At 40.9% G+C, this 20,047-nt stretch overlaps 1 protein-coding gene across 3 annotated transcripts in view; it reads right to left on the bottom strand.

Moving 5' to 3' along the window:
• PCSK2 (proprotein convertase subtilisin/kexin type 2) overlaps positions 1-20,047 on the bottom strand; it is a 255,053-nt gene that overhangs the window by 71,827 nt on the left and 163,179 nt on the right. For all 3 annotated transcript variants that reach the window (XM_011979467.1, XM_011979466.1, XM_011979468.1), the window contains one exon: positions 4,185-4,261. In XM_011979467.1, the coding sequence (XP_011834857.1) occupies positions 4,185-4,261 (77 nt within the window). The remainder of the gene's footprint in view (positions 1-4,184; positions 4,262-20,047) is intronic.

Here is a 20,047-nt window from a genome sequence, read left to right as displayed (position 1 = left end):
TTTAGGATAGTTAGCTCTTCTTGTTGAATTGATCCCTTTACCATTATGTAATGGCCTTCTTTGTCTCTTGATCTCTGTTGGTTTAAAGTGTGTTTTATCAGAAACTAGGATTGCAACCTTTGCTTTTTTTTTTTTCTTTTCTTTTGCTTGGTAGATCTTTCTCCATCCCTTTATTTCGAGCCTATGTGTGTCTCTGCACGTGAGATGGGTCTCCTGAACACAGCACACTGATGGGTCTTGACTCTATCCAATTTGCCTGTCTGTGTCTTTTAATTGGGGCATTTAGCCCATTTACATTTAAGGTTAATATTGTTACGTGTGAATTTGATCCTGTCATTATGATGTTAGCTGGTTATTTTCCTCATTAGTTGATGCAGTTTCTTCATAGCATCAATGGTCTTTACAATTTGGCATGTTTTTGCAGTGGCTGGTACTGGTTGTTGCTTTCCATGTTTAGTGCTTCCTTCAGGAGCTCTTGTAAGGCAGGCCAGGTGGTGACAAAAATCTCTCAGCATTTTCTTGTCTGTAAAGGATTTTATTTCTCCTTCACTTATGAAGCTTAGTTTGGCTGGATATGAAATTCTGAGTTGAAAGTTCTTTTCTTTAAGAATGTTGAATATTGACCCCTATTCTCTTCTGGCTTGCAGGGTTTCTGCTGAGAGATCTGCTGTTAGTCTGATGGGCTTCCTTTTTTGGGTAACCCGACCTTTCTCTCTAGCTGCCCTTAACATTTTTTCCATCATTTCAACCTTGGTGAATCTGAAAATTATGTGTCTTGGGGCTCCTCTTCTCGAGGAGTATCTTTGTGGTATTCTCCGTATTTCTTGAATTTGAATGTTGGCCTGTCTTGCTAGGTTGGGGAATTTCTCCTGGATAATATCCTAAAGAGTGTTTTCTAACTTGGTTCCATTCTCCCTGTCACTTTCAGGTACACTAATCAAACGTAGATTTGATATTTTCACATAGTCCCATATTTCTTGGAGGGTTTGTTCATTTCTTTTTACTCTTTTTTATCTAACCTTGTCTTCCCACTTTATTTCATTAATTTGATCTTCAATCACTGATACCCTTTCTTCCACTTGAGCGAATTGGTTATTGAAGCTTTTGCGTGCGTCACAAAGTTCTTGTGCCATGGTTTTCAGCTCCATTGGGTCATTTAAGGTCTTCTCTACACTTTATTCTAGTTAGGCATTCGTCTAACCTTTCTTCAAGGTTTTTAGCTTCCTTGCAATGGGTTAGAATATGCTCCTTTAGCTTGGAGAAGTTTGTTTTTACTGACCTTCTGAAGCTTACTTCTGTCAACTCGTCAAAGTCATTTTCCATCCAGCTTCGTTCTGTTGCTGTCGAGCAGCTGCAATCCTTTGGAGGAGAAGAGGCCCTCTGGTTTTTAGAATTTTCAGCTTTTCTGCTCTGGTTTCTACCCATATTTGTGGTTTTATCTACCTTTGGTCTTTGATGTTGGTGACCTACAGATGGGGGTTTGTTGTGGATGTCCTTTATGTTGATGTTGATGCTATTCCTTTCTGTTTGTTAGTTTTCCTTCTAACTGTCAGGTCCCTCAGCTGCAGGTCTGCTGGAGTTTGCTGGAGGGCCACTCCAGACCCTGTTTGCCTGGGTATCACCAGCAGAGGCTGCAGAACAGCAAATATTGCAGAACAGCAAATATTGCTGCCTGATTCTTCCTCTTGAAGCTTCATCCTAGAGGGGCACCTGCCTGTATGAGCTGTCTGTTGGCGCCTCCTGGGAGGTCTCTCCCAGTTAGGCTACATGGGGGTCAGGGACCCACTTGAGGAGGCAGTCTGTCCATTCTCAGAGCTCAAATGCCATGCTGGGAGAACCACTGCTCTCTTTAGAGATGTCACACAGGGACGTTTAAGTCTGCAGAAGCTTCTGCTGGCTTTTGTTCAGCTATGTCCTGCCCACAGAGGTGGAGTCTATAGAGGCAGTAGACCTTGCTGAACTGTGGTGGGCTCCACCCAGTTTGAGCTTCCCAGTCACTTTGTTTACCTACTCAAGCCTCAGCAATGGCAGACACCCCTCCCTCCGCCAGGCTGCTGCCTTGTAGGTCAATCTCAGACTGCTGCGCTAGCAGTGAGCAAGGCTCCATGGGCATGGTACCTGCTGAGCCAGACATGGGAGAGAATCTCCTGGTCTGCTTGTTGCTAAGACTGTGGAAAAAGCACAACATTTGGGCAGAAGTGTCCCATTTTTCCAGGTACAGTCTGTCACCACTTCCCTTGGCTAGGAAAGGGAAATTCCCCAACCCCTTGCACCCACTGTGCAACCAGTCCCAATGAGATGAACCAGGTACCTCAGTTGGAAATGCAGAAATTACCTATCTTCTGCATCGATCATCTTGGGAGCTGCAGACCAGAGCTGTTCCTATTTGGCCATCTTGTAATGGAACCTTTTAGTTTTTTTTTTAAGGAGTATTTTTATAGCACATTGCCCAGGAAGATTTGGCCAGTGCAGATTTTGTTTGGGTTCAGAAAATGAGATTGGGAGAAAATCATTCCATTGGTTATATTTTTGTGCTTACATCAATCCATCAAAGACTAATTTAGTACCTACTAGCTACAGAAAGACAGCAAGTAGCCAGTGGATGTGTTGCCACTGCACTTTCTGATATTCATGCAGACAGTTGGTAATCAATCCTGCTGAAGCCAGACCCTCTCATAGCTCTTCTCAGCAACGTGTTCTGGATAGCCATTGCCAATTCTGTCTAAACCCCAGTTTAACGGCATGCATTTGTTAACTTCACATTCTTGTGTCTGAAATGGTTTATTTGCTAAAGATATGCTAGGATCTAGGGTTAGAAGTAATAGAGCTAAAACACACTTCATGCCAAAAGTTTTCAGACCTTTTTTATACATTCTCATACTCCAAACACACACCTCCAAGCATTGCATTTCATTTTCAGGTTGCAGGTGACATGGTTAGAGAATGAATTGTGCTATCCGACATCAGCAATGATCTTTACAAAATATTACAAAATTAAACTTTATTTTCTTTTTTCTTCTTTTCTGCATTTGTACCCAGAACCTGTGTACCCTGTGTCAACTCCTGATGAGACTGAGGGGTCTCAGGTCAACTTGCTAACTTTAGAGACAGAATCTAAGCTTCCTGTCCGCCGAGGCTCTACCCCTGAACATACTCTGGTCATGCTTCCTGTATCAAATAATACAAATGATACTTAGCAAAGAATAGTACAAATGTGGATTTGGAAACAATTTGAAGCATGGGGCTAATCTTAGCTTTGACTTGAATTTTAATTGTTTGACTAAGGAAGCCCTTCAACCCTTCTGAGCCTGTTTGCTTATCACTAAACTGAAAATGACAACATTTGTTTTATCTACTACTTAGAGTGCCAAGATAAATAAAAAAAATGGGTAAAGTGCTCTGCACATCATGTATTTTTATACAACTAATTGAAGTTCATATGTTTTTATGAACTTCACCCAAGGACATCAATAACAGGGAAACACTAGGTTTAAAAATTACAGTATTCATTCATTGATTGAGCAAGCTGCATATCTTTATTTCTTCATATCTCTTATATGTAATTAACCATTTAAGCAAAATGTTTACTTGAAGAAAAAAGAGACTACATTTCCATGTTTACTGGCAAAACAGGCTGAAGGAAAAGTATTCTCTTGGATAGACTGTTTGGGTAGTTTGACATCATAGGATCTTTATCCTAAGCAATACTTCAAACCTCTGTCAATCACACTTACTGTTTTGTTGAAAGAGACTCCATGAGCTGTTATGAGGTTATAGTAGAAAATGAACAGAATGCTTTTCAAAAACACATAGACACAGACCCATGGGGCAAAATACTTCTCTACAGTGGCTAAAACATATAGAGCAAAATCAGCATGTTTTAAATCACCTTGTAATGGGTTGAGAAAGAACTTCTTATTTCTATTTCCTTTTCTCTTTAATGGATTAAAGTGGCAAATAATTTCAAGTTCAGCAGAACAAAACAGTCAAAAGATTATTCTAAAGGAAGATTGTAATATTAAAAATTCCACTTTAGAGAATGTAGCCACTAAGAAGAAAAATCACAATATAATTTAATGAAGCATGGGGATTATTTTGCTGGTGGTAATCAAGCCTGAAACAAAACAAAGTAAAATAAAACTCCGAAGCCTGAAGTCAAAGAGCCCTCCCAAGCCCCGGTTTACCTGTTAAACCAGTCGTCTGTGTACCGAGGGTAAGGATAGGGGTCGTTGCTACTGAAGTCGTAACTTGCTTCGGCATTCTGAAAAACACAAGGCATCTCATTAGGTCCGTACAGCCAGAGGCGCGGTAAAGGGAAAGTGCTGGGAGACTTGGAATGTTTCTAGTCTTCCCTGGAGTGCTGAGTTAGTGTGCTGCACTGGACCAACCCTTACAAAATTGTGTTGGAGCCAAAGCATGTCCTTGGAGTGAGATGGCCTTTAGAGTTTCGTTGCTTTACACGGAAGGCTCACATCCAGCTTCTTCCTTTAGACTGACATAGGCTGGTTTCCTTTCCCCTTATGGGTGTTAAACCCCTGCCGGAGGCCCTGACGTTGTCCACAATTGACCTCATTTATTCACTCAACAAATATCATAAAGAGTCCAATATATGTCAGAGACTTTGCTAAGTATGGGAATACAATGGTGGCATCCCTGCCCTTATGTAACTTATAGCCTAGTTGTGGTGACAGACATCAATCGAATGATCAAACAAAGACATATACCATTACAAACTTCAATAAGTATCTGTATGAACTCTTATGCCCTACAGCATATGGTCAAAAGTGTACTATTCTCTGTCATCCAACATCATCCTTTTTGAGCAACTCCACTAATTCCATCAATTTTTGTTTTGATTGTTTAGATGACAAAATCACCAGTAGTTGTACTAATCATTTTGTGGGAGGTTGAGGTTGATGAGGATGTGACTCTGAGAACCAGCTGGCCTAGGACATTCGGGTGGTCAGGACAATGAGCAACCAGGGTTTAGGCAGGATCTGGGTGAACTGACCACCGAGGCCAATGGGAATGGGGTTACTGCCAAAGCCGGAGTGGACAGATGATGAAAACCAGCACTTGGCCCCTGTCTCCCTCTCTGGAAGGCTGTGTGAGTCTTTTGAAGCTTGAGGGCACTTCTGGAGACAGGGAGGGCAGGGGCAAAGCCTGAGCAGACTGAGACCATGTTTCTATCAGGCTGGCAGAGGGAAATGAAGTCAGTGAGGGAAAACTAGAGAGTGTCCGTCCCTTTGTAGCTGCTGCTTGAATGACTGGCTTCTCAAACTTTCCACTCGGGCTTATCTTTTGGGGTGATAATTATCACTGGGGTCTGTCTGGGTGATGCTCTTGGCTCTGCTCCTGACTCTGGGAAGATAGTTTGGCCGGACATGGCGGGGGTTGGAAGGAGGACCTGGAGAGTTCTGAGAGCAGAGTTTACAGCAGAGAACCCTCAGAACTCTGAGACATCTTTTATAACAAGAAGAAAGACAGTGTATTTGTCTGGGGTCAAATTGGCCTCTGAATGTTGAAATGGATGATAACTCAGGAACCCCAATTATTTTGTTGCCTTTGCAATTAATTTTTGATGACTAATGCTTAATTCCTTGGGTAACAGTCTACACTGAACATTAAGGAAGGCAAACAGTTGTTATTCTTGTTTGGCTGTATGTTTTCTGGCTAAAAATCAAATGGTTTCTAGCAAGGGGGAACAATATTTTGCAAGGGTTCTGTTTATGCCTCTACAGCCAAACAGAGTCATTTATTGATTTGAATTACAATGCTGTCTCCCATAAAGTTATTTGTGTACAGGAATAAGTTAAACTGGCCTTGAATGATACTGAAGTTTTCTATAATTGCCATTAACATGGACATTTGGAAAAGGTGGTGTTTGGTGAATTTAATGTTCTGGTCACCAAGGCTTGCCAGATGCTTGCTTTGTTTGGACTTCTCTAACTTTTTACTGAAATCCTTTAATTGATTTTCCTGCTTTAGAAAATAGTAGCTGTTTGGTGAAAATAATTTAATCTCTGATGATTCAGGATCGAGATGATTCAGAGTCATCATTAAGAACTTGAATTATCATTGTACCATCACACTGAAAGTGAGAAGGTTGGGTTGATTCCAAGCTGACCTCAGGGCTTCTCTGGGAGTTATTTCTGGAAGAAACTTCTGACGATGGCTCATGTTCTTTTCTAAAAGTTTAATGCACGGGGGAAAAAACCAATCCCTGGTATTTAATAATTCTAAGGCTTAATTTCTGAATATTTGAATGCATAATTAGAAAGAAAGATGAGACTTGCTCTTAGCTAGAAAGTTTAATAATTACAACTTGCCATTGTTGGCAGTGTGTACTTTTCAAACAGATGGCCTGCACCACGCTAAGAAAGGACAGTCACTTATATTCACAGATTCCTCTGGATTTTTATATGTGAGGTGCTGTAATTGCCTGGCTATCAAAGACTCAGTTCCACGGATGACATCTTTCAGATTTGGGGCTTGTCTATCTGGAAGGCTGGTGATGAGAGAGGTGGGAGCTCCGGCAGCCAATGGTGGCTGTGCTCATTGCTTTTACATCCACAGAGAAGCTTCTGAAATTGTACCTGGCCCTGGTACTGCCATCCATACCCCCAGATCTGGAATTTAATGCCTCTCCGATCAATGGGCTTCCCTTGCTAGGCTGCCCTAGACAAATATGTCGCAGGTCCCAGCTTGATGTAGGGAAAGGAAGAGAGGCATTCAAGTCAAACATACTTGGTTTTGAAATGAGGCTGTTTTTGACCTTGGAAATTTTCCTATTTTTTAGAAACTGTAGTTTCTTCATCTTCAAAATGCAGGTGGTAAAACTGTTACTAGTTGGTTGCTGTGAGGATAAAATGAAACAAGGGATGTAAGCTGGCAAGCACGTTGCCCCACGCAGTATGGGCCATGCCTCACCTCTGACTTCTCCTGTTGTGTCCTCTTTCTTTGATCACCTACAGCAAAGGTCACAAAATACAGCCCACCGGCTAAATCAGCCCATGGCCTGTTTTTGTAAGTAAAGTTGTATTGGAATGCAGTCACATCCATTTATTTATGAATCGCCTGTCACTGCTTTTGCACTCTAACAACAGAGATAAGTAGATGTGACAAAACCCCATAAAGCCTAAAGTATTTACCATGTGGCTTTTTATTGGAAAGAGTTTACTAATCCCTGACTAATGTCCTAGGCCTCTTGGGCTCCCAGGCTGCCCTCTGATAGCCCACACTATAGCATCTCACTCAGTCTTTGTCTTTCTGGGCAGATCTCTTTGCTCTGAGACATACATGTCCCATACCTTGTTCTCTCCTGGGCTATAGCCATTGAATCTGGTATGAACTAGTCTGAGTATCTTGTTGGGAGTTTGAATCTTGCTTCTCCTGTGTCTCATGCTAGTCAAAGGTCGGTTATCCGGCAGATACTGGGCCTCAGCTCACCGGGTACTGATGGAGGCCGAGGAGAGCGTTACACTGCGATGGTGAAGAGGTGCCACCACTCCACTGCCCACCATTGGTCAAGCCCCTAGGGGTCACCGTCCTCTAGTTCTTCTGTTTTTCCACCTACGAGTGTCCTGTTTGTTTCCAAGATTAGAACACTGCCCTTGGCAGAGAGTGGCAGTGACTTGCCATAAGAAAGAAGGCTAATGTATTTAATATGGACATCCACTGATGTGATTGAACAGATATTTTTTAGAGTACTGAGGGGCAAACTCTGTGGTCCAACTACAAAATTGTGAAAATGGTTTCTGTAGTCAGGGCTGTCGTGTACAGTTGTGCAGGTTGTGCATTGCACCAGGGGTTCCTGCCCACAGGGAGAAACTAGGGTCTGCATTGGACTTACCAAGCCATGTGCACCACCCCCACACCCCAGGGTGGAGGAGGCTTTAAAAAAGAATTGGTCAACCCGGAGGGGCTGCTTTTGCTCATTTGTCCACCCAGAAGGGGACACCTGTTCTAATTTGCCCAGAGAGAGGGTGCTGTCTTGCAGTTCAACCACCAGTAGGGAATGCCATTTTCAATTTCACACAAATGGCACTATATACCTACTAACATGTCCCTGGCAAGAAACAGGTCTCTGTGGTTATAGTTGTATACAAACCCGACCTCAAGGAAATCGTGCCACAGAAGACGTTTCTTATGAAACAACAAATAATACAAGATTTGAATAACACCTCAAATAATAGGAGTTTATGATCACGAGTACAATGTGGCGTATGATTAACTGCCAATGTAATTCCACAGCTCCAGGAACTCAGAACAAGAAACCACATTCGCATTTGTCCTTTTATTCTGTCTTGCTACTTTCCCTGAAGGCATTTAACCAAATAACCCAGCTAGGAGCTGGGTAACAGTATTAGCTGAAATTGCGCTGAGCTCATGGACTAATGAAAGAGAAATGAGCTTCTCCAGATAGACTCTCAAACTGCAACCAAATTGCCCCAGAACAAAGCTCATCTGTATGGAAACTGAGAAACAAAATAGCCGAGTCCATTAGAGCCTAAAGAATTTTGCTATTGCGCCTACTTGCATCTAATATGGCCATGGCTTAATGTTCCCAACTGTGCCTATTTTGATTTTCCTCAAATACTTCTCCCACATGCACTGGTTTAACGATAATGTTCAGCTCACTTTTGACTGAAACAAACATTAAAGGGATTTATGTCTGTATTAAATCTGGCTGTAAAACTTAATGAAATTTAACATTTCTTCAGCATTCAAAAAATTTAGAAAAAGATACATAGTCAGAAATCTGTTTGAAATCTTTCTTCCATAATCCTAAGGTTGCCAGGGTCATATAATTTTCCAGGAACACAGTGTTCTCCCATTGTGGATTTGACACTTTTCCACATCACTTTCTTCTTGCTTCTGGAAATTCTAGCAACTTCTGTAGTCACTGGAGCACTCTCCAGATCAGAGGAGTGATACAATTGAACAGTCAGGCCACTCAGCTGTGTCCTGGGTGGCTGGACATTTGACATTTTCTTTCCTTCTTTTTTCTTTTCTTTTCTTTTTTCTTTTTCTTTTCTTTTTTTTTTTTTCTTTTTTTTTGAGATAGAGTGTTGCTCTGTCACCCAGGCTGGAGTGCAGTGGCACGATCTCGGCTCACTGCAAGCTCCTCCTCCTAGGTTCACGCCATTCTTGTGCCACAGCCTCCTGAGTAGCTGGGACTACAGGTGCCTGCCACCACGTCTGGCTAGTTTCGTTTTTGTATTTTAGTAGAGACGGGGTTTCACTGCGTTAGCTGGATGGTCTTGATCTCCTGACCTCGTGATCCTCCCGCCTTGGCCTCCCAAAGTACTGAGATTTCAAGCTTGAGTCACCATGCCTGGCCTTTTTTTTTTTTTTTTGAGACAGAGTCTTGCTCTGTTGCCCAGGCTTGAGTGCAGGGGCGTAATTTCAGCTCACAGCAACCTCTGCCCCTAGGGTTCAAGTGATTCTCCTGCCTCAGCCTCCTGAGTAGCTGGGATTACAGGCGTGCCACCATGCCTGCCTAATTTTTGTATTTTTTAGTAGAGAAGGGATTTTGCCATTTTGGCCTGGCTGGTCTCGAACTGCAGACCTCAAGTGATCTGCCTGCCTCAGCCTCCCAAAGTGCTGGGATTATAGGCATGAGCCTCTGTGCCTGGCCAGTATTTTCCAGAGCTAAGCGGCTCTATCCTTTGGCTCTCATTGCCACCATTATCAGCAGACTTGGGAGAGGTTCTAAGCACTAAACAGATGAGGAGATAACAACATTAATTCTTAATGGCTAATAGGGTGCCCCAAATTAAAAAGATGCCTTTATCTTTTTCAAAGATGCTTAAAAATCTCTTATTTAATTGATATTTTCCAAAACCCTGTGGTGGAGGAGCACAGTTGTATTGCAGGAAGGAGCGAACAGTTGCTCTAAGTAACAGCCGAGGCAAACACCTCCGGAGGGCATCTTTAGAGTGATCTTTGCCTATGTCTTCTTGCTCGGCTTGCTATTTTAGAAGGCCAATGAAGCGTGTATTAGGCTAGATAGAGGCTGATTCCCACACATGCATTTTAAGAGCTTCTCTGAAAGTGTAAATTCCTGGTGCTGACCTGATATATTAAAAATAAGCTGCCATTCATTGGAATGAAGCTCTAAGAGCTGGCTCCAAGATAGGCTCTAAAACTTGGGTGGAAAAATTTGCATCTTTATTTGCACTAGCCACCACCTCAAATCAAGCATTTCCTTCAGTTACGAATGGGAAGTACAAACCACAATATTATTAGCAGTACCTGTGAGCATGTCATCAATACGTATCTTCATTGCACATTAGGGTTGTTGCTGGTATGCTAAAAAGTATCTTTTCAGTACATCCCTACCTGCCACTACATTTTGTTATTTGATACATTAATAAAGGACATATGTTAGCATTTCACAAATGCAAAATTTCAATCTTTTGATAACTGTTTCAATATAATAGCATTCCTCGGTGCCATAGTCTGAATGTTGGTGTCCCTCCAAAATTCATATGTTGAAATATAAACCCCAGTGTGTTTGTATTAAGAGGTGGGGTCCTTGGGAGGTAATTAGGTCATGAGGGTGGAGCCCTCATGAATGGGATTAGTGCCCTTATAAAAGAGGTCTGAAGGAGCCTGTTTAACCTTTCCGCTATGTGAAGATGTGGCAGGAAGTCCTTGTGTATGAGGAACAGGCCTTCACCAGACACCAAATCTGCTGGCACCTTGGTCTTGGAATTCTGGCCTCCAGAACTGTAGCCAATAGATTTCTGTTGTTTATAAATTACTCAGTCTAAGATATTTTGTTATATCAGCTCAAACAGACTAAAAAAACTTGATTACCTTGTATATCTTGTTAATGTATTTAAAATATTATTTTGAGAATGAGGGGACACAGGTGCTTCTGTATGTGGTTGGTTGGTGCGGAAGTTGGCACAATCTCTTTGAGGAGAAATTTGGCAATATCTGTCAAAATAAAAATGAATGGACTGTTTGACCCAGCAATTCCACCTCTAAGACTCTACCCTAAAGACAGACTGCAAATAAATGAAAGATATATATTTAAATATATTTGTTCCGGCAGTGATTGTAATAGTGAAATATTAGAAACAACCTAAATCTCCAACACTGTGGATGAGTTAAAGAAATTCTGGTGCACCCATATGATGCAAAACTCTGCAGCTCTGGCAAAGAATGAGATATGAAACTGGCAATGAATTCATTCCCAAGAAATGTTATTAAGCAAAAAAGGCAATATGTAGAATAGAGTGTATAGTGGGCTCCCATTTGCATAGAAGTATACAGTAGTTCTGGGAAGAAACACAAGAGTCTTTTTAAAGTGCTTTGCCTGGGGAGAGGCGTGGAGTCTAGGGTGGAAGGAAGGCTTAGTTTTCATTGCATAACATTTTGTGTAATTTTTTTTAACCATAATGACATCAGGTAACACATATCAAGTGCGTATTTTGTATAAGGGACTCTTAGATATTTTGTATGCATTACTCATCCTTATGATGTCCTTGTGTGGGTAATACCCTTATTGTCATCCTCATCCCATAACCAGGGAAGCGTAGGCACAGAGAGGTTGAATATTCAGCCGAAGGTTACACAGATGATGAAGGGCAGAGCAGGGATTTAGACCAGGAAATCTGGCTCCAGAGGCCTCTCTCCTAAGTGTGCAATTTTGCTTTTCTGCATCAGAATTATATTCATCATATTCTACTGCATGCATTGTTTAAAAGAAAAATAAATACCTAGCAAATAAAAAAGAGTAAGTTAGTGCATTTACTTCCTAGAACATTAGTGGATCATTCTGCTTAAATCCAAGTATATACCTTTAGCTATTTTAGCTAATAATTTAACCTCCCACAGAGGGTCATACTTCACTAAAGGGGTAGGGGAGCGCATGTCTTATTTTGTGTGGTCCATTCATTTTTTAATAACATGATTTTATTTAGTTAATTGTCTCTTCCAAGGTTGATATAAGACCTTTGAGGCCTAAATCAGCAAATATGCCTCCAATGAGAAAGTTAATTCTCCTGATTTCAACAGTAGGGTTCAACCTGTTTCTCTATTCTCTGTTGATTATGCTGTTCCTTATAGAAGTAGGATTTTCAAAAAAAATAAAAATCATGCTCTCTATAAGACAAATAACACCGGTGACTGAATTCCTCAGAATCTGAAATACTTCCTCTTTTTTCTAGAGCCTCTTCAACACTACCTGGTGGCCCCTGGGTTTCTGAGTACAGTTTGACAATCATTGACTGAAAATGCCATGAGATGCTTACACGTGGTGCCTGCTTTCCATGTTAAATAACATGGCATCGCACGGCAGGACTGTGGTTCCTTGCAAAACACTCCTGCAATCCTTCTTATTATGCCAGTGACAAAGTCTCTGCTAAGTGCCCCCATAGCTTTAACACCTCTCTATACTTGTTAATCCTTCTTCTTATCTGACAGAGGCAAGCATTGGCAGGCAGAAACACCCTGCTTCAGTTGCTTACATTGCATTTATTTTGACAGTCCATTCTACTGGTGTCATGGAATATTAGTTGCTTTTCTATTTGAAATAGTGATTTATAGTTTCCCTTTAAAATACATTTGTTTATGTTAAAAAGTGAGTCAATTTAAAGAAACATACTAGGTAAATAATAACACCAGTAGCAAAAGCTGTAAAGGTGTATAGTGACTGATGGTTGGTTTGGGAAACACTGGAATAAAGTAATGGTGTGGAAAATTTGTGACTTTGACTCCTTCAGTTATTAACAAAGTCAGCCTTAAAAGTGGGCCAAGATTTAAGTACTTCTGTGAGGTATTTGAAAGAGTGATGGAAAAGACGATCTGTCTTTAAATACCCATCCTGCCACTTGTCATTTTGACATTAGGGCTGTAATCCTTTTCATTCTATAGACTGTTGACTTCAAACATTTCCATTTGTTCATGCATTCAGTCAATCACATATTTTTTTTTCATTGAACAAATGTATTGAGCACCAACTGCTTGCTCCCATTGTACAACAGCAAGCTGCTATTGCAGAGGAAGATGCCCTTAGCTGGGGTATCTCACTAGCCTTCATGAGCTAATATATTATTATGGAATTTTTAATAGCACCTTTGGTTATCAACTAACAGTGGTTCCTAACTGAAGCTGCACAAGAGAATCACCTAGAGAGCTTTTAGAAATACAAATACTTGAGCAATTCCTAGATTCTGACTTAACCAATCTGGAGTGGGCCTTGGGCATCAGTGGTTTTTAATAAAAGCCACCAACAAACTCAACAAAACCTCTTTTGGTGGTTCTGATGGATAGTCCAGGTAGAGAACCACTGAGCTAACACCTTTGTTAATACCTCATATCCTAGCCTTCTTGTGGCTTAGAGTGTGGTCTATGTACCAATAGCACTGACCTTACCTGAGAACTTGTCAGAAATGCCGAGTCTCAGCTGAATCTGCATTTTGTCTTTTTTTTGGAGACATGGTCTCACTCTGTAACCCAGGCTAGAGTGCAATGGCACAATCACACCTCACCGCAGCCTCCGACTCCTGGGCTCAAGTGATCTTCCTGCCTCAGCCTCCTGAGTAGCTGAAGCTACAGGTGTGTGCCATCACGCCTGGCTAATTAAAAAAAATTGTAAAGACAGAGTTTCACTGTGTTGCCCAGGCTGGTCTCGAACTCTTGGCCTCAAGCCGTCCTCCCTCGTTGGTCTCCTAAAGTATTGTGAGACACTGCATCCAGCCCACACTGATTCTGTTATTTGTGAAATGGGTGGCAGGTTTGCCCTTGGTTCCCCGCTTCTCCTTTTTGCATCCATACCCTCCCTGTTATAATCTTCTCTCACTTTCTCTCCTCCCCTTCCGCCTAAACTCTTCCACAGGAAGAAATTGCTTTTGATAAACCATTCACATCTTGGCAGAAATGCATTCAGACATTGCCTTTTCCAGTATTATCTGCTTTAACAGAAGAGAATGGGCATTGAAACAAGTTAATCTCTAATAGTAAAGATGGAAAGGTGTAAATTGTGGGAGCGTCAAGAACTTCTTGGCATGTCTCAGACCAAAGTTCTTTCTATGAAAAAAGTCAGCTCTGAGAAAAGAGTTGTTACAATGGATTTCTTTGGTTCGGAAGGAGAGGTTGAATGAGCCAAAGAAAACGAGACCACGTGTGTGACTACTAAGCATAATATTCTTGAATTTGGCCGGAGGCGGTGGCTCACGCCTGTAATCCCAGCACTTTGGGAGGCCGAGGTGGGTGGATCACGAGGTCAGGAGTTCAAGACCAGCCTGGCCAAGATGGTGAAACCCCGTCTCTACTAAAAATACAAAAATTAGCCAGGCGTGGTGGTGAGCACCTGTAATCTCAGCTACTCGGGAGGCTGAGGCAGAGAATTGCTTGAACCTGGAAGGTGAGTTTGCAGTGAGCCAAGATCATGCCACTGCACTCCAGCCCTCCAGCCTGGGTGACAGAGTGAGACTCCATCTAAAAAAAAAAAAAAAATTGATTTTTTGTGCTTCTGGTAGTTGAGGGCTGCTGGAGGGATTGATTCTGCAAGAAAGAAGAGTAAAAGTTCAGAGTGGAGGGTTTCCTGCTATTAAACAAGTTTTGACTAATATTAAGGTCTGAATTATTTTTGACTCCTGCTGCTTAAAGTTTCTGTCAAATTGGGTGTATTTAAAAATTAAAAATTTAAAAATACACCGAATTATAGACAAACTCAATGCCAAGCTGCACGAACGACAACAGGAGCTAAAATGCTTTTTAAAATGTGCTTATATTTCAACACACACTTATTTTTATACCCTGACTTCTTCCTGAAAAGAAACAATGTATGTTTTCTGGATTCTAACAAATGATATAGACAAATAGAAGTTAACAGTATAGTAAGGTGTAATTTGGATTTAGCAAAAATGGAGATGCACATAGGTAACTCTAAGTGTGCTTTGATTCTGTGCTCAAGTCTTTGCTTGGCCTCATTGTCCAAATTTGACCTGCATATCCATAGATACTGCTGGAAGCAGATCCGAATTCATGACCCATTCTACTTAGGCAACTGCCCTAGAACTGGCCGATTCTCCCAACCTTGTTCCAGCGTGGTTGGATTTCTCCCATTTCCTAGTGGCCTTCACTGCTGAGGTCTCTCTGTGCTCCCCCATGATGACAAAATTGACCTTGATTCAGCCTGGGCAACATGGCAAGACTCCATGTCTACAAAACGTATAAAAAATATTAACCAGGTGTGGTGGTACGCACCTGTAGTCCCAGCTACTCAGGAGGCTGAGGTGGGAGGATCTCTTGAGCCTGGGAGTTGAGGCTGCAGCAAGCTATGATTGTGCAACTGTATGATCCTAGCTTGGGCAACACAGTGAGACCCTGTTTCAAAAACAAACAAAAAAAAGTTGACCTTGAGTGAGCTTCTTGTAAAAGCAGCCCCAGCAGTGCTGTGAGCCATCATCACTTCATTCCCTACCACGTCAGGAGAGGATGATGTGGAAACAATGGCTAATTTGAAGTTGAAGGAAATAGAAAAGATGTGGGTTTAAGAAAGGCAGTGGAATGTAGCTTTGATAGCTTAATGAGAGGTTAAGGCCAGCAATCACACAGGGATGCCCTCTAGGACTCAGGACAGGAGGAGGGCAGCCTGCAGATGGGCTTACAATAGCTGCAGTTATGGACTTGCCCGGAGAGAAGGCTGAAGGTTGAAGGGGCCCGGTGTAGCTGGCTCAAAGGGCAATTGAAGCCTGATTCTTGGAGTTCTACAAAGACTGGGTGTACTATCAAGGGTCTACAATAGTGACCGTGTAAATCAGCCCAAGGAGAGCAGCAGTTCTGGAAAAGGAACCAGAAGATAATGTAGCAGCTAGAGTCTAAATTTGTGTTGTCAAGGTGACAAGGTACAAGTCAATTTGTGTTTCCCTCTCTTTTGACTGGGTGTTCTCTGATGTTGTAGAGATACTCAAAGTTTCTCTGTCCTTGCCTCCTCTGTGAGCATTCTGCTTGCCTTTGAATGGCTGGCGAGGTCGAGGTCACTACCTTTGAGTCCAGATGTCCTGAGAGAGATGGAGACACTAGTTTATAGCCCTCCCCCTGAGACTGATTACACAACTTCAGTATCACCTGCTTCTCCTTTTTCAGCTCTAAGAATAGCAAAGATGAGTTCACTGATAGCTGAGTCACCTCATCGAAGGGATTGTTGTGTCCAAATACCATTGATTGGAAACTTTGTCTTAAACACGTCTTAGACGATGTTTTTTCCTCCTGTCAAAAGGACAGGAATATGAATAATAACTACTGTATTGGGGTCTGTTGCTATTATACATACACATATAAGTTTTATGTATAAATTACAAATATGTGTAATTCAGCACAAATTAATTTTATGTGAGCCCCACAGCACTTTTGAGAATTAAATATTATAACCTCCATTCTACAGATAAGAAAACTGAGGTTCCGTGAGATTATGTAATTTGCTCAAGGTTTTCTAGCTAGAAGTGGTTGAGTACAAAAAATGTGACCCTCTGACTCAGAAAGCATTCTCTTCTCTCTGCACTGCATGACATCTGCAGCTCATTTTTATGATAAAAAGTAAAGAAAAAAATGTACAAGACTGTGAACACCTTGCTTATCCCAGCACACTCAGCACCAAGTGAGAACATTAAGACCTAAGTTGTATTAAATGATAGCAAGATCAGGACTACCGTCATGAAAGGTGGACTCAAGGACTTGGGTTTCTGCTCATTTTCACATCCATAATAAACCAAGCCCCAAAACTTGTCAGCAATCTTCTCACTTATTTGTTTTTTTCTTGTAACAGTTAATCTTTGCTTTGATGATTCTTTTTAGGATAACATAGCTAAGAGGAGAAGATGGAAATGGAGTGTCGTGTCCTTGGGAGATAAGCAGAAAGGATGTACAAGGCACTTTGTAAGTATCTTCGTGTTTATAATAGCTGGGGGAAAAAAAGTTAAGTAGATGAGTTCTCTTTCATGAAGAAGTAGTTTGAATCTTACCTTTGAAGAAGAACAGTTTTATGTTCCCAGCTAATGTGAAATGTGACAGAAAAGGACTGATCCCCAACTGTTCTGAAGAAAGATTAAATGCACTTTTGGTTCTTTTCACAGCTATTCATCATTTTAATTGGTTTTGAAGTCAAAAAATTTTGACAGCATTTGGGATGGGAATCCAACTTCATAATTCATAAACTATGGAAAAGTGATTATAGCCTTCATTTGGAAGCTGGGCACATACCTTATTAAGTTGCTACAAGATGAAACACCAAAATCTACATTAATCACACAATCCCTTTGTGCACAGAGGTTCTAGCAGGTGAATTATGGGACACTGGTTTCTTGGGAAGGAAAAACTCTGCCCTAGACCTTTTGGGGATGACACGTCCCTGACTCATGGTGCTCCTTGCCATTCCTGCTACCACCATCATTCATGGCATTTTCAAGAACCAGGAAGAGAGCTCATCCAACCCCCGTGCCTCCCTGTCCCTTGTCCTCTCCCCACATGACACTCTGCTCTGAATAGATGTCCATCGCTTTTCCATCCCCTACAGTTCACTCCAAATTGTTCAGGGACATGTCCTTTCCCCATGTGACACTCTGCTGTGAATAGATGTCCCTCACTTTTCCATCCCCTCCAGTTCACTCTAAGTGATTCAAGGATATGCACTGGGTTTTTCACTTGATACCACTTGCACACAGTAGACTCTTAACAAATGTATCAGATAAACAAATAAGCAAATTTCAAGAATTGTCTAAGTTGTTTTGTTGACATCAGTATCATTTGACATTATAAGATTTGTCAGGTGGAGCTCACTCATGCTCTGTACATTAACAAAATTATTATTATTTTGTTATTATTATAGACAAAACTATAGGTACAGAAAACAGATCCAGAGTCTTGCTATGTTGCCCAGGCTGGATTCCAATTCCTGGGCTCAAGCGATCCTCCTGCCTCCGCCTCCCAAGTTATTGGGACTATAGACACATGTCACCATGCTCAGCTACAAAATTATTAAAATAAAACTGTTTGCCTTTGGAATTTGGTAGAGCAACATAAGCATGCTTCCAAGAGTTCCCAAACCTTTAAACATTCAGCTTTCCATTACTGTACTTGTACTTTTTAACATTAAATGTTGATATTTCAAGCCTCCTTTTTTAATGTGCTAGTGCCATACCACTTCTATTTATACCGCATTTAGCTATGGAGGTGTTGTAAGCAGCATTATTTACACATTTTAGTTGCATTTTGTTGTTATTTTAGGAAAACAAGTGGAAAATGGAAATGAAATAAACTGATACTAGAGATGAAAATAGAGGTCTCATAAATTTAATACCATTGAAACAAGAGAGAAATCATTAGGTGTGCTTTGAACAGAAAATCTTTAGCCCCAACAGAATACTTATTGGATTTAACTCAACTGTGCTCAATAGTGATTGTAAAAAAGAAAAAAAAATTAAAAATATTCATCTTTTTGAAGTTAAATGATGAAAAATTAGGTCTAAGAGTTGAAGTATAATAGGGATTATGTAATTATGATAATTCTAACTTTTTTTTAGCTTTCTGGGAGCATAATCTTACATTATAAATGCACATTTATTGTTCAAATTTGGGAACTGCATATATTTTTCAAAAAATCAAATGGAAAAATACTCAGAATTCTATTTGAATTTATTTCATTTAGTTAAAAATCTCTAGATATACTTGCTTATAAATCTTTTTGAAACTTTTAAGATACAAAATTTGATGGGGAAAAAAAAAGGAATGAAGTATCTTAGCTTAGCTTGACACGAGACCTAAAATAAAAACAGTCAAGTGATGTTCTGGTCTCACTGGACTGAAGGCATCGGAGTTCACAGCCTGAATCCTTATCTGATGCTGGGGACAGAGCTGGGATGGAGGACTACACAACGCCTATCACAGCCCATTTACTCACAGACCAAGGCTACCCAAGTGAGAATGATATTCACAGAGTAAAGCATTCTGAACTCCAGGAACAACTGCACTGTTTCTAGGCTCCATGACTCTGAGGACTGTCACTTTAGAAAATGTCTGGAAGACATTAAATAGCAGTTGGCTTACCATAGAGCTCCTCAATCCCAAGACAGAGGACATCTAATTTCTATACAAAAATCTGTGTGTGAATGTATATAACAATTTTATTTATAATTGTCCAAGCTGAAAGTTATCCAAATGTTCCTAGACTGGAAAATAGACAAACACATTGTGGTACATCACACAAGGGAATGCTATGCAACAATAAAAAGGAACATGTTATTGTTATACGTAACCCCATTGATAAAGAATAAATGCTTGAAAAAGCCAGACTCAAAGGTCGTATGCTGTATGATTCCATTTGTATAACATTCTAGAAGAGACAAAACTGTAGGAATAAAAAGCAGATCTGTGGTTGACAGGACTGTGGGTGGGAAATGGGGCAGTAGGGGGAAAGTTTTTTGGGTGATGGGGATGTTCTGCCTCTTGACTGTATGAACTTTTGTCCAAACTCGTGGAGCAGTGCACAAAAAGGAATACATTGTACTTCCTGTAAAGAAAAGTTAACATAAAAAAATAGCAGTTGGCTATTGGACTAGAGTAATTTTAAGTGATAATAAGGTGCTCTTCTTCTGGTAGAGAATTACAGATGATTTCTAATGATAGCTTTGGAATGGACTAACTTTTCGTTCAAGCCTTTTTTAGGGGGTCTATTCAAAAGAACTGTGTCCCCCCAAAATTGACTAAAATGACCACTGGGTGGGTTGTGAGTTCTCCCCGACTTGTCGGCAAGATGCTGAGTGCTTCTCCTGTTAGGTCATTTCATCACAGGGACAGGCGTAGTTTCCTTCAGGGCCATATTCTCTCGGGTGTGGAAAGAGTTTTAACTCCATTCAAGGAAAAACATAATACCTCAGGAGATATAGCCTAACTGTATTGGTTGGAAAGTGTCCTATTTCCTGAAGGATGAGCTACATCATATAGGGGATATTTGGGACTCCTTGTTAGGATGGCTTCTTTCTTTCTTTCTTTCTTTTCTTTCTTTTCTTTCTTTTCTTTCTTTTCTTTCTTT

The sequence above is a fragment of the Mandrillus leucophaeus genome, unplaced genomic scaffold (genome assembly GCF_000951045.1).
Source record: "Mandrillus leucophaeus isolate KB7577 unplaced genomic scaffold, Mleu.le_1.0 Scaffold202, whole genome shotgun sequence".
Taxonomy (NCBI): Eukaryota; Metazoa; Chordata; class Mammalia; order Primates; family Cercopithecidae; genus Mandrillus; species Mandrillus leucophaeus.
This window is presented reverse-complemented; position numbering and strand designations above follow the sequence as displayed.